We start from the raw sequence: 15148 nt of genomic DNA on the forward strand, positions 1-15148 counted from the left end.
ACCACTTGGAAGATGGCTTTAGTGAAATAGTCTTATTCCAAAATGTTGATGTGTACCCCAAAGCTTGTATCTCTAATCCATCCTTGTTGTTGACTGCTGATATACCGTATATTCAAAAAAATGCATGTTGCTTTTTTACAGGGTTCTGTTCCAAACAAGTTCTATGTCCATAATGATATCTTCAGATACGAAGATGAAGTATTTGGGGATTCAGAAGGAGAACTTGATGAAGGTGAGAAGAACTGTACATGTAGAGTTTGTCTTGTTCTTGTTCCTCTACCGTGTATGCAGAGCTTTCAGAAGCGCCTAGAGGAGATGGAAGGACGCAAACTATATTGCATTCTCATGGAGCATAGTAATTTGGGAAGGGCCTGAGGCGGGGGGTATAGGTTATGTTGCTGGAACTATCTGCTGGTCCAAAACATTCCGTAAAATGATGGTCGTACAGTAGTACCTTATTCCTCGAAGGGCTAAACTGGCTCAGGGTGGGTGAGGCTTGGCGGAGAACGGAAACAAGCAGCAATAGTGCTTTTGCTGCCGCTAGTTTCATCAGGTAGACTTGATTTCTCTGATCAGTCGAATTCTTAGGTGAAGTGATTTGAAGAAAAAATCTAATTGGCTTTTCAAATATGACATGTAGTTCACTTTCATATCATCATCACATTCAGTAATTCATTTCTATTCAAGGGCTGAACTTGACGTGGGTGGTTTTTTCCTCCTCTGTTCACTGAGGCAAAGCAAATCAGAGTACAGCCAGATCGTATGTACATGTGTTCACTTGATAGCGTCTGGAATTTTTTCATCTCGGTTCTGTGGAACAAAGCATCTTAGGCAATCATCCTTGTATTTGAGGTTAATCTTCTTAGTTTTAGGTACCGAGATTTATGAGCTAATAGCGCAGTCTTTCTCTTTTACTGCCACCGTATGAAAAGCATCTGCCGCTTTAAAAGATCCTTGAACCCTTTTCCCAGAGCTTCCTAGCAGCAATATGTCTCTAGTTTCTCCTTTTTGCGAAAATAGTAAAAAAACCAAAGTCTCTTGAACGAGTGACAGGGTCTTCTATCTTTTCCTTCAGCTAATTTTGCCTTATTTTGCTGATGAAGCTTTATTTTGATTACTACTAGTTTAATATGCGTTTATTTTTAAGTGCGGCTTGTGTATGCTTGCAGAGATGTTTAAGGAAGTTTTTCTTTTTCTGTCAGAGTCTGAGGAAGAGGTGGAAGAGGAGCAGGAGGAAAGACAACCATCACCTGAACCTGTGCAAGAGAATGCAAGCAGTACTTACTATGAAAACCATCCTGTAACGTAAGAAGTCCATTTTATTATATGAAGTTGCTTTTTCAATAAAAGCCTCAGAATTGCTTTGGCTTTGGATTCTGGATGTGATTTAACAGGTAGTTTAGGAAACGACACTTAACTTGATACAGGTCCGTGTTATGTTAACGTTATATTGTTTTGAAACGTTGCTTCTTGAACGGAGACAGGAAGTGGGGGATGTTCTTATGTTCGCTAGTTATTTTCAGCGCTGGTTTCAAAGGTGAGGTGGAAAGGTAGCAACCGTGTTTATGTACACACTTAATGGAGTCTTTGTTATATAAACTTGTAACAGTGAGTTGATACGATGTAATTTATGTGAACAGATGGGTTAACAAAGGGGTAGTTAATGATATGTTACTCCTCAAATTTGGGCAGCGCTTGAAACTGAGAGGAAAGTCTACTTTTTGAGAAGTTGCTGTACAGCTGTATTGGAAGAATAGCGCTCGGTCCTGAGTGTCTTAAAATCTAAACAAGATTAAAGAAAAAATTTCTTTATGTTTGTATAAGAAAAATACATTTTATTAAAAAACCAACCAACCAACCAAACAAAAAACCCCACAAACACAAAGAAACAAACACCACCAAAACCCTGTGCTTTTTTTGAAACGTAGGAATGCCTTTTAAAGGGCCAGAGCTGACTTCCTGGTTTCCTTGTTTAAAAAAAAAAAAAACCACCACCATTTACGACATCGCTAGATGACGTCTGTTAAGTGCATCAGTGATAACGCTGAATGCCGGTCACATAGTGCTTTTTATGAGCAATCTTGTGGAAGAGGGGAGTCTGCTGGAATTCTTGCTCAAGATAACGCAGGAAGTTTTTGATGCCTAAAAGCATTAAGTCAGGTCTTGTTTTTGGGTTACTGTGACAATTGGAAAGAAGTTGTAAAGGCGACATTCATCGGATAGTCACGTAGGCGTATGCGAACCTGTGGCAGGAGCTGCATAGGCAGAAGTATTTGGAATGTGGTAAGCTTTTGGGGTGGCCGAAGAAGAGAAGTGAAGAACTTCAGATCCTTTACATTTTGAGCACACAGAGTAGAGAAGAAGCTGCGTGTGATTTTCAGTAAACAAGACACAAAACTCCTTTGGTAAGGAACTTGTATGGCATTTTTGTAAATAAGCTGTGGGTTTCATTCCAAAATTGGCTTCATTTATGTGTATAGCTTGATCTTCCATTGGTCTCTCGCTGTGCTTCTATTCTTTTAGGAGCAGCAGTTCTTGAGTTTAGCACCTATTCTTTAAAGGGTTTATAAGTCTGTGTGATTTTCACGTTTTCTGGAGAGAATTGTAAAACATGTCTTTGCTTCAGCAGGAGTAAAATCTGGCTTTGTATGCAACTACAGGGGTACAGCTTAACTTCTCACAGTACTGTATACGTAGGTACCGTACGGTAGCAACTGGAAACAGAATGATCTTTTTAATAGCAGCCATTACCGTAGCATAGCTTATAAAAAGTCATAAAGTACGAAGCAATTGATAAGCTGCATAAAATGCATTTGATTATTGTAGCAATGGGATAGAGGAGGCGCTAGAAGAATCGTCTCACGAACCTGAGCCGGAATTGGAATCTGAAACGAAAACCGAGGAGCTGAAAGCTGAAGTAGAAGAAAAGACCCTTGAGGAGCTAGAAGAGAAGTCTCCGTCACCACCTCCTGTAGAACCTGTTTCGCTACCACAAGAACCACCAAAGGTTAGTTAAAAGTCGTATCTGTGCTTCTAGGTGCAGATGGTAAACAGAAGATTTGAACTTAGCCTTTTTGAGTGGCCAAACTGGCACCTCTTTTCAGTGTCACGCTGTATGAACAGCCAGACTTGAACCTTGAACTTGTAAAAATGCAAACTTTCACTAAAAAAGGAAAGAATGTTATTTTTAAGCGCTGCTCAAGTCACGTATTGTAAATTTAATGCTCTGCTTGTAAAGCGTGTGTGTGTGGTTTTATGCATGTGTAAACCTTTTAAAATGTGGAGTTAACATATGTTAAGAAAACACCTCAAGCCACCACCAACAAAAATCTCATACGATGGGAACCACTGCTCTTCCTTGAAAAAAACCATAATGCATTGACACGTGCAAAATTGCTGGCAGTATGGGTTCAAAATCAATATGGGGGCATTGACTGTCGCCCTTAGAGGCAGGATGCCTAATCTTAAAAACCACCGAGCACACCGTGCGTCATCTGCTATGGTTACACTTAGGTAGTTTGACAGAGATGGGAGGAACCGGTGAAAGCTGGAGAGAGGTCATTTTCTAGCTCCAGCGTGTCTCCCGTATGTTTTTTTCCCCGAACCTTTTTCTCTTTTCCATTTTTACTTCTAACTTCTGGCATCCACTTTCTTTCTTTGTGTGGAAGACACTTAACACTACAGGGTTTTCAGTCCTAGGTTTGGTTACGTCATGGAAAGCAGTGACCTGGGGATGCTGAGGGAACTGGGCTCACTCAAGTAGTGACAGTGGGCACGGTACACGCTTGCTCCACGCCGTTGGAGTCCACAGATGGCTAGAACTGCAAATCCTTCTGTATCTTCGATGTAATGCTTGCACAACAATTATTTAATAGTCGGATATGAACCAAAAGTGTATTTTCAGCAGACGAGTTTCCCTGTAGGAATGTCAGTGGTTTGCCATGATTAGTAGCCTAGGTTTGTTGCATTTCCTGCAGGCTTTCTCTTGGGCTTCAGTGACCAGTAAAAACCTGCCTCCTAGTGGTACTGTTTCTTCCTCTGGAATTCCACCCCATGTTAAAGCACCAGTCTCACAGGTAACCCATCTGTGAACACCTTGGATTGTCTCATTACTTCTGCAAACTGCTTCAGTTTTTTAAATTAACAGATCAATTTGTTTGACTTAAATTGCACAAATTAATTGTGTCTTAAATGTTAATGCACTCACCTTCTTGTCGCAAGCGAAGGCACGTACACGTAACTTTGGGTGATGGTGACGTTAAAATCTGTTCATGCGGAAACAGGAAATCACGACTGAAATTTTTTTGACCTATCTTAATATGGGATATGGTTTGGTTCACCAGGGGAAAAAAAAAAACCAAAACAAAACACTAAGTCCCCACGAAACGGTAGTTTTCCGAAGCGTGTTTGAAAGGGGTATTTCATTGGCGGAAATGCCCCGGTAGTGAAAAGGGGTAGCACCGTTTCTGAGAAGGTGCAAGATTGCTTTGTAAGGCTAATGTCTACAGAAGCACGCTGGATTGCATTATCCATTTACAATTAACTTGTCACAGAACCCTGTACCAACTTACGACTGTGTGGGGAATGGAAGGATTCACATTTCCTTGCCAGGACAATGCTGTCTTCCCATTCCTAGGTTGACTGGGTGAGGAGGGGAAAGAGGAAAGAAAGTTTGACCGGGTGATAGCTCGTGTCCTGCACGTGCCAAGCTGGTGTGAGATGGTCCGAGACTCTCAATTCAGCTGCCTCCATGTGTATAAAAATCCTCAAAATAGAAAATGTGTGCTTTAAGCTCTTCTACTGACGCTGCGTACCAAAGCACTCTATGTCGTGGTAGCTCATGTCCAACCCTTTTAAAAGACTGCAATTTTCAGTGGAGCGTCTGGGTTATTGCAGCTGTTGGTTTTGCACTGGTTTCTTCTCCGTTTTTTACTGACAGAGAGGAACCTGTCTAGGATGGCCCTTCAGCCAAATACATGTTGAAAAAGGGGAAAAAAAAAAAAACAACACAACAAAAAACCAACACCTTGTATGGTGTTGCTTCTGGTGTGACAGGGCTGTCATGGAAATCAGATAATGGCTATGTAATGAGTTGGGAAGCCTGTGTGTCTTCATCAGCTGCAGCAGGGCTTTGAGCATTTAGGTGGTATTTGAGCTGTAAAAACTCTGTTTTTCCTACTACAGCATAGATTTTCCTTACGCAAAACCAAAATTGGTTTTGATTTGTTTGCAGTAGAGATGGTGGATTTTTGTAATAAGACTGCAAAAATCATTTTAAATTATCTGTACAAGAGTGCAGAATATAGCTTATAGATGTCCCCTTAAACTCTTTTGTGTTGCCTCTGCAGCTTGTCATGTTTACTGCCTTTTAGATTACTTTTGCTGTGACTTCATATTTAAGTAATTCCGTGTGGAAGTTTCTGAACAATACCAAAGTGGCAAGAATTTCAACTCTCAGCTCTTCTGGAGACCGAATTAGTCAGTTCTTAGCTCCTTTTCTTGCACACTTTTCAGACATTTCATACAGAAAGCTGGTAGAAAAGGCACCTGAAAAATTTCTACAAGGGGTTACACATCGGTAGCAGCTTTTTCCTGTTCTCTTGGATCCATTAATGTCAGATACTGTGCATGTAAACGAGGACAGTAGATTGCAGCAGTGGGTGGGTGGCTCCTTTGCGATGCTGTTCTAGCCCACATCAGTGATGTTATAAAGCAGCTGTTAACTGTCCTTCTCATTCCTTTCTCTGCATCACTCCAGTTTTTCCCCCATCTTTTATCAAGTTAAAAATAGAACTTCTGTAGTATTAACTCAGAACCCCTCAAAGGACTGCACACGTACTGTTTTGGATATAAACCAGTTCAGTTCCTGTTTATTTACAGCTGTGGAGTTAAACAGGTCGGCATTTCTTGCTCTTTTTCTTTTTGTGGGCCGTTAGAAATCAACCTGCCTACACTGATAAATCAGGCCTTCTCTTTATAGCATTTTCAGATATTCTGACCTCCCATTTGCATTAACACATCAACTGTCGTAGGGGTGCCGGCGGGGCGGAAACCGTCAGGGTCCTCCCTGACTCTTGTCTTCTGGCTTGGAAGCGGTGAGTTCAGGGAAAGATCTGTTCATAGATGCTGCATTCTCTCACCACTTTAAATCTGTTCAGACTCTGGTTAGACACTTCTATAATCTATAGCGCCTTTGTGGAAGTGATTGATAAGTGCCTTTAGTAAGTTGCGTGGTCCGTATTTACCTCAGAGACAGTGTGGTAGCTATCTGAGGCATGCATCTAACCTAGCTACTGGAACTGAGGTGAGGTGATGTGAGGTTTTTTCTTTTGTTTCACGTGAAGCGTGGTTTCTTGTTTGTTTGACTGGCTAGTTGGTTCTTTGCATTGCATGCGTTTTGATTGTGGCAGGCATCTCACTCTAGAGAAGCTTCTAAGCCTTGTAAGATTTAAAAAATAGATTTGTACCAGCCTTTGGAGCCACCTCTTCTTCGCTCTTTCTGTCCCATCCTCCTCTGTTTCAGGGGGGTATTCAGTTCCAAAGTCGGTGAGTAAAGGCTGACTTGTGGCTGGTTTTGCTGTCATTGCCAGTAGCATTGCCGTAGCAGAAGGAGGTCCCTTTCCCTCCCCATGTGAGCTCCTGAAGAGAAGAGACGTTGTCACCTTTTCCTTAATTGGTCTGAAAGCTCCGTTAGGCTGAGGTTTGTGGCATAGTTGGCTCCTGGGCTGAGCGCTCCTTTAGTCGTTTTGTGTTGAAATCCTTCGCCTGTCCACTTTGTGTGGTCTCTGTGAAATGAGAGTTGCAATTAGCTGCTGCTTGGGCTGTATATGGCAGCCCTTAATAGGCATCTTGTGATGCTGCTAATAATTGCAGGGTTTTGGAGGAGCACAGTTTTGCACAAGTGCTTTCCTCTTCAGGCAGCGCCAGAGAGCACTGAGGCAGTCTTCCTCTGTAAAAAGGGGTGGTACTGATTAGAAAGCACCTAATGAGATTAGCTGTTTGTTGTTTGGGTAGACAGAGAGTATTTGTGGGATAGACAAGAAGTTCAGTGAAATGCAAAGCAAGCGGGTAAAAGTTAACTGTTATTTGGGATTTCGTAGAAGGACATCAGTGACTTAGCGAGTCTTTGCTATGGCTGGCGGAAGGACTGAGTGTTTAAGCCCGATAGCCGTAAGTATCTAAGAAATGGGGGTCTGAATGTGTCATTTGTAATGCAGTAAAGATGTGTGAGTAGAAGATGGCAGGGGAGCTCCAGTGACCCATGAGGAGGTATAAGGAAAAGAGATTTAACAGGAAGGCTGATTTTTCTAGCTTATTCTTGGAACTGAAAAACTGATCCTAGAAATGTTGGAAGGACAAGCTAATGCCTAGCTGGGTAGAGCACAAGCGATAGGAGGGCTGAAGCATTTATTTGGTGCATAATACCTGCACGCTTCATGTAAAATACAGTCTTTCTACCCCTGTGGGGTACTCTCTGGCTGGAACCGTCAGTTGTCTTGAGCCCTCAAAGGAAAATAAGGGAGATGTTGAACATAAACTACTTCTCCGCAGGAGTCTGGCCCTATAGCCATTGTCCTTGTGTTTAATCTTCCTCGGAAGCTAGTGGTGTTCTTTATGCTCCTAAGGATAGTTTTGTTTTTCTACGATAAGAACCCAGCACAGCAGCAGCTGCTGGACTGTTGCACTGAAAATGGAATTTTAAAAATGTTGGAAATTGCTTCAGTAACCAACAGGCTGCATAGAAATAGTTTTTCTGTCTCTTGTTCTCAAATTATCTTGAAAAGCATCTTTTGTTTGCAAAAAATAGAATAGTTGTTTTAGTTCCTGAGAATATGAAGGGTGTACTTTGAGCATCATGGTCCTGACATCAGGAAAGTTGAAGAATATCCTCAGCAGGTAGTCTGTAGAAATTGTCATTTCAGGTGGCTTTATTGTATCAGAAATACTTAGGACACTTCTGAGGGCTTTTGTTTTGTTCTCCTCTTTCTTTTTGGTAGTTTCCTTATAGTTGTTCTGCACTCGAGAAAAAGAATCCCTCAGGGACTCGGACAGAAAATGTGATTTGCCCATCTCTTCGTGTTCCTCTCGGAGTACCTCCTAATCTGTCAAGTTTGAGCTTGACATGAGGAAGCTTTATTTGATCTGTGTGGGGTTTTTAGTCAGGTTGAGGGATTCTCGAATAATGGAGCGTTGGGGTCTCAATGCCTGGTCAAACATGGAAAATTCACCTTAGCCATGTTTTGGGGAGACGCTCTGATTGAGAGATGTTTGCTTTGCACCTTTTAGCAGAGATAACTGAACACTGCAGTCCTGGATTGGTACAGAGGAATTTATAGAGGTGGAAAAAAATGTATTCCGAAACCCATTGACATGGATGTATATCTTCTGGAGTTCGTTTTGTGCATGCCACTTATTTACGTCTTGTGTTGTGGGGGTTTTTTTGTTTTGGTGAGTTTGGGGTTTGGGGGATTTTTACTGGGCCGGTGTTTAATAATGCGTGTTCTCCTCCTGTTTTAGCCACGAGTTGAAACTAAACCCGAAGCTCAGTCTCAACCTCCTCGTGTACGTGAACAGCGTCCCAGGGAAAGACCGGGTTTTCCGCCCCGAGGACCTCGACCAGGTAACGTGGATCAGCTTGTGTGTCTGCTAGTTAATGAGAGGCGTCTCCTTGACGGGTCTGGTCTGTACCTGGTCTAGTATGTGGCTGATAATGAACGGTCTGGTCCTACTGCCTTCGGCTAGAAACGGGGGAATATGATTTGGAGTCCAAGCTGGTGATTAGTTGTTGCAAAGATCAGGCATTATTTCCAAGCTTCTGTTTGTTGAAATGTTTTTAAGTAGTCGGGCTACTCGCTTATAGGCTTGAGTACTTTTCATGTGGCTTGATGCAGTTCTGGTGTGGAAAACTGATGGTTTTTTCCTTGTCTTTTAATTTTGCTGAACCTTGGAAGCAAGAGCTCTTAAATACCTGTTGTTGCTCTTTGTTTTGGAAGAAAACCTTTTTTATACATATTTTATACATATTTTCCGTGTCGTGTAATTGTCTAAAATACTGCTCTCGTGTTTGTCTTATTTTCTGAGCAGCCAGTTCGCTGCATTTTCTTACTCATACAGAGTAGCCAAAACCGTAGGATGGTCTGGCTAGAAAACGTGCACGTTACTTGACAGTCGTCAGAAGTGGTGTTGAGAGGTGAAAGCCTTCTGAGTTGCCTTCATCAGTCCAGCCTGGTCGCTTGCAAACCCCTGCGCGGCGCTGGGCAAAAGCTATCTAGTCAGAGGCCCGGAGTCACAGGGTGTTGATCAGTTCATCGTCTTCCCTAAGTCACGAGTTCTACGGGGAGGGGTGGCATCGGCAATTGTCCTGAAGTGGTAGTGTAAAGCTGGTGGGAGCTGGCAGAGCGCTGCCCGCGGAAGCGGTTAAGTCTCAGCGACTGTACGCGTCTCCACCAACTCCAGCTGAAATTGGTTCTAACGAAGGTTTTCAGTAAGTGCATACCAAACGGTGGTACGGATTGGGCTTGAAAGTGCTTTTGGCTTTGATCAATGCAAGTATATCTTCACTCGGGGACAACACTGAAACTCAAAGGATTTAAGGCACCGAGAAAGAACCGTGCCATCTGTTACAGGTTAACATTTCTTGGTTTTTTAAACGTGTCATCTGCAGCAGGGAGCAAAAGCTGCAACTTGTGGCTAAATCAAGTTGCAAATCTGCATTTCTTCTGCTCTTGGATGTAATACAAGTTATACAGAAAACGTGTATACAGAGCCTGAGTCTTGTAATTCTGATCTTCCATTGGGGGGTAGCAGAGGCAGGGGAGAAAAAGCTGAAAGCTCAGTTGACCAAATGGTAAAGCTTCAGCGCTACGGTCTTATTTTCAAAGGAAGTCAACGAGCTGTTTCATCTGATTAAGGAAACCTTTCAAACGAGCTAGGAAGCTTGCTGTAAATGGGCTCATAGAGGAAGCTGAGGAGAGAAGGGGGTGCATACCTACACTGTAATACGTCAGGTACAAAAGGGGTAACGGTGTGCTGCTGTCACGCTGCAAGGCAGGTAACGATTTAATCGTGAGTTACCGGGAAAGATTTTATCTTGCATGGTGCTAAGCGTGCTAATACTTCGGTTGAGCTGGAGAGAACACGAGGAACCCTTGGGAACATGAGGAACTTGTCTTTGGGACAGAATGGTAGAAGATGAAAGCCAGAAGAGGTGACTGGCAAACGTTGTTTTTAATATGAGTGCCAAAGTAAGGATACTGTTACGGTGCTGAGGAATTGATGAAGAGGTGATTTAAATCCAAATCTTTTAAAAAGTACATTTTAATAGGTAGTGAGCTCCTCTTCAGCATCATCATTTAAGATACAACTAGAACCTCTTAAACAAGCTTGCCCAGTATTCCAGATGTTTTAGTTAACATGGATTTATTTAACCTATCCAGGGAAACCAGAAGAAAAGAAAACAAATACTTTCTGGTATTATTACAAAATTGTCAGGACTATGTAAAGAGGAAGATAGTAACCTCCCGCTCTGTCACCCGTGGTAAACATAAGCTCAAGAGCTGAATGTACAGAATTGTTTGAGTGAACGTGCTTGGTGCTGTTTGTAGATGTGTTCATCCGAATCGACACACATCCTCTAACCTCGGTGGCTCTACCTCCTTCTTTCTGTTGACAATAGGGAGAGGGGACATGGAACAGAATGAGTCGGATAATCGTCGAATAATTCGCTATCCAGACAGCCACCAGCTCTTTGTTGGGAACTTGCCGCATGATATCGATGAGAGTGAACTGAAAGAGTTCTTCATGAGTAAGTAGCAATTTTGGCTGCGGACACTAAGAAGAAAAACTGCGTTGAAAAGTCACGTAACGTTCACTTAGGGCCACGCAGGGGAACTTCTACATGATGTAACGCTACAGACGTTGCCTGGAACGAGCGGGGGGTGGTAGAGCTGGCACTGTGGTTTTTGGTAACGTGGCTTTTCCCTTGTGTTTTCCCAGGCTTTGGAAATGTGGTAGAACTTCGCATAAATACTAAAGGAGTGGGAGGAAAACTGCCTAATTTTGGTTTCGTGGTATTTGACGATTCTGAGCCGGTCCAGCGAATTTTAGTTGCGAAAGTAAGTATTGGCTTTGAGTAGCCTTCAAAGGATGGACTGAACGCCCTAAACCCCAAGTACCGTGGGCCATCCCAGTTTGCGTTGCTGTTGTTTCTGGCATTCAAACAACAGTTGTAAGGAAAACATAGTTTTGGCATACTCGCTCTGTCAGGAGTGTTCTGTAGCTTACAAAAGCTGCGCCAGCGTTCCTCAAACCACGTCGTACCGAATTCAGGTTTTTTACCTCTGCCCGTAGACACCACATGGAGCTCGACACTTACTTTTAGAGATCTTTTAAGCTGAAAGTCGAGCACGTAACCTTTTGAAGGGCATCACATGGATCTCTGAATTCTGCGTTTGGGGCTGAGAAAAAGGAGCAAGGTTATTGGTGGTTGCGACTTGAGGAACTGGGGAGGGGAAAGCAGCAGTTTTCATTTCTAGTATGTGGGAGCGAGACCTGGGAGAGCAATTCTTCAGGAACTTTAGCCCTGAAGTGAAAAGGCTAAAGCCGGCAGTGAAGAGGCTAAAGACGACCCTGCCCTTATTTGAGAAAGACATTTTAATTCCTTGCATGCCAAATGAATTTACAAGTGCTGTTCCATTTACTGTGGACTTCTAGAGCTAAGGTTAACCGTTAACAGTTAATTCTTGTCTTTCGCATGTAAGTGAAGGTAGGCTGAGGCATGCAGCGAATGCGGTGTTTTCATATGCCTTGTGTAAATGGACTGTGTGAAATGGTGACTAACTTGTGCCTTGAACACTTTTCCCTGTAAGCCTATTATGTTCCGGGGTGAGGTGCGCTTGAACGTAGAAGAGAAAAAAACAAGAGCCGCTCGTGAAAGAGAGACCCGAGGTGGAGGCGACGATCGTAGGGATATTCGTCGCAATGATAGAGGCCCTGGGGGTCCCCGTGGAATAGTGGGTGGTGGCATGATGCGAGACCGTGACGGAAGAGGACCCCCTCCGAGAGGTGGCATGGCACAGAAACTTGGCTCCGGACGAGGAACCGGGCAAATGGAAGGCCGTTTCACTGGACAGCGTCGCTGAAATCTCCACTGTGGGCAGACAGTCTTGGCAGTGGTACATTATCCATCGTGTTTGCATTCTTGTTAATTTTTTTTGGCTTTGGAATGTGACACAGCCCTTCTGATCATTTCTTTGATGTGAAAGCATCCTTTGGTTTCCAGTTTAAATTGAGGTGGACGTTCTTTCCCCAGTTTCACAACAGGAGTCACACTGTTAATTTATAAATGTAGACTTGGAGAATTGAGGACTGGAAAAAAAAAAAAAAAAAAAGAAAAAAAAAAGAAAAAAAAGACCGGTTAACTATCTGCAACAAAAGTGAACTAAAGGACGTGCCCAGTAGAATTCAGGTCCTTTCAGTCAAAAACCCTCTGCTGCACATTTTGTGTAAGTGTTACTGTTTCTGCCTATTACTGTTGGAAACACAAATAGTGCAATTTGTGCAATTGGAGAAGCTTGCCTTTTTTTTTCCTTCTTAGAACACTCGGCTCCAAACAAACTCGCGTTTACGCACTCATCAAAATGCACTAATGGGTACTCTGAACTCATTTATATTGACATCTGCAGGAGGCATCGGAGGAAAAAAAACCTTCATCCTCTTATTCAGACAGAATAGCTTGTGAAACGATGCGGGCATCTGATCTGCTTGCTGTGACCAACCTATGTACACACACAAACCTTAATAAGACTGCAAGTTTATTCCAGAAGGAATCCATTTAGCTGTAAACTAAACAGAACCCAGAGTTTCCAAGTCGTAGCCCTGAGTACGCAACAAGTTTGATAGCTCACGTCAGATTTTTCTATCTGCCCCTCTTCAGTACAGGGATGGCTGCTCAACACACTCCTCCTTCCCCTTTCCCCTTCGATAAGCATTGTACAGTGAAATTTGTCTTGACTGTATTTGAGTTCTCTGGTAATGTAATAAGCATGATGGTGCCTTCTATGAATACATCATTCCAGTCTTGCTGGTGATTTTGTACAGTATAGTGTATGAATTACTGTGCTGCAAAGCCGATTGGCTGCAAAGCATTTAAAGGAAATCATTGAAAAATTGTATTAAAAAAAATTGCAGTATCTTTCAATCAGTAAACGTTGCGAAAATTATCATCCACCTTGCTCTTCAATTAACAAGTTCGCCTGTTTTCTTGCAGAGGGGGGGAAGGGAGGAAGAAGGCATCCAAGTAGTCTCCAGGTTGTCTCTTCTCTTTAATCGATGTCAAAGTTAAAGAAAACGGAGTTGAAATCTCTCTTGGACATACATTTCAGAAGTCAGTCAAGAACGGTGAACGCTTTTGGCCAGCTCGTGATCGGTAGAACTGAGCATCCTTTGTGAGGGTGAGCTTATCAAACGAGGATACTGCAATTTTCAGAGAACAAAACAGCAGCTCTTAAGTATTTGCATTTTCCAGTTGCGCTTTTTTAAAAACTCTTACTCATTTTGCACGTAACTCTCAGCTGCAGTTGACACTTATGTGGCTCCGGACTGAAGGGTAGAAAGGAGACATCCTCTTCTTCAGTCTGACTGGTGGGTTTTTCCAGTGGAGGGGTCTGTTTCTGGATGACGTTCTGGAGCACATTCCCGTGAACTGCAGCTGCAGCAGACAGTACAGTTCGGCTCGATGCCGGGGCGTGCAGCAAGCACCCGGCTCTGAGGCGTCCGGAGTAAAAGCGGGGGGGGTGTTTGTGTGTGCGTCTGTGCGAAAGTGTGACCGCTTAAAGCTGCTAAGCACGGAAGACCTCAAATAAAATAATTGCAATTTCAAGCAAAAGCAGATAGGGCATCATAGCGATCTGTCTCTGGATTATGCAAGCATTTGCTGTTTTTGAGTAAGCTGGAAGATTTTGCACATATTTTTCTGATACCTTAGGCAAAGCGAAGTGGCATCTGTCTGTTTTCTCCCAGAGTCGAGGTCTTCTGTGTTCGATGGTAAGTCTTGCACTATTTTCATACGCTTTTTTTCCGGGGCTCATTTCTGCCAGTTTCCATTTTCATATTTCAGTTTTTCGTTGACGGTCTTGCATTTTCAGCTGTTACCTGGAAATCTGTAGTACTTGAACTGCTCGCCACACAGCACCACTACTTAGGTTTGAAGCCTTCGGACAAATTGCTGTCATCAGTCAGCAGTTTGCCACCAGTGTGTTTTGTGTAGCATTTTTTTTTCCTTCCCCTTTTGTAGTGCTGTGGTGTTTTGCTGCCGCCTAATTCATTTGTATGGCAAACGGCACTGGGAATAATCTCAACAACAAAGAACGGAGTGTTAAAAAGAGCTACTGAGCCATTCTGCTTTCTGGCTTGCTTCTTGTTTAAGTGACGTGAACAACCATTGGAACGTCATCCAGAGAAGTTTACATGGTGATAGCTCACCTGCTGTACTGTGGACTCTTACGTGTTCTCGACCCTCTCGATAGTAAATGTACCTCTTAGAGCAAAGGAAGGGATTCACTGACCATTACTGTTAGTTGCTGATTTGTGGACGGTGGGAGTATTTTGTCATTACGGTTCTATTTCAACAAACTTGGCTGACCATCTTGGCTTTAGTAGGTATACAAGACAGTGGATTACCATCTTTATTGCTGTAACGTGTCAAGCATTATATGCTAGTAGATTCTAGTTTAATTGTTGCAGGTGGAAAGTATTTTTACTTTTAAGTTTCCATTCTGAATGTGTTTTGACTAAACATACCAATAAACTACTGATGTCTGCAGCATTTATCCATGTCCCTAATTCTCTTGAATGCAGGTCGCTGTAGAGCACCGTTTCATCCCTTGCGATACTGAAAATGCTTTTTTAAGAACATTGTTGCTGGCTTGTCGGGTGGCGGCGGGAAGCCGCAGTAGCGCAGTGCCACAGACTTCGGTTGAAGGGTTTGACTTGAGTCGAGTCGATAAGCGCTGGTTTGCCGCGGCTGCATCAACTCCTTTCCTGGGACGCTGGCTTAAGAAGGCACAAGGGTCGGAAACCCTGCCAGGGCCACCGAGAAACCGTGCCCGGTCCTCTTGGGGCGCGTGAGGGGTCCTGGCGTGGGTCGCTC

The 15148-nt window shown here is 43.1% G+C and overlaps 1 protein-coding gene across 5 annotated transcripts in view; it reads left to right on the forward strand.

Moving 5' to 3' along the window:
* G3BP2 (G3BP stress granule assembly factor 2) overlaps positions 1-14828 on the forward strand; it is a 31389-nt gene extending 16561 nt beyond the window's left edge. For 3 of the 5 annotated variants that reach the window (XM_075150431.1, XM_075150435.1, XM_075150433.1), the window contains 8 exons: positions 142-232; positions 1203-1305; positions 2827-3007; positions 3978-4076; positions 8518-8620; positions 10676-10804; positions 10996-11114; positions 11868-14828. In XM_075150431.1, the coding sequence (XP_075006532.1) occupies positions 142-232; positions 1203-1305; positions 2827-3007; positions 3978-4076; positions 8518-8620; positions 10676-10804; positions 10996-11114; positions 11868-12140 (1098 nt within the window). In that variant the 3' untranslated portion in view covers positions 12141-14828. The remainder of the gene's footprint in view (positions 1-141; positions 233-1202; positions 1306-2826; positions 3008-3977; positions 4077-8517; positions 8621-10675; positions 10805-10995; positions 11115-11867) is intronic. The other 2 variants (XM_075150434.1, XM_075150432.1) reach the window with 2 other exon arrangements.
* Positions 14829-15148: the final 320 nt, after the last annotated feature.

The sequence above is a fragment of the Calonectris borealis genome, chromosome 4 (assembly GCF_964195595.1).
Source record: "Calonectris borealis chromosome 4, bCalBor7.hap1.2, whole genome shotgun sequence".
NCBI lineage: Eukaryota > Metazoa > Chordata > Aves > Procellariiformes > Procellariidae > Calonectris > Calonectris borealis.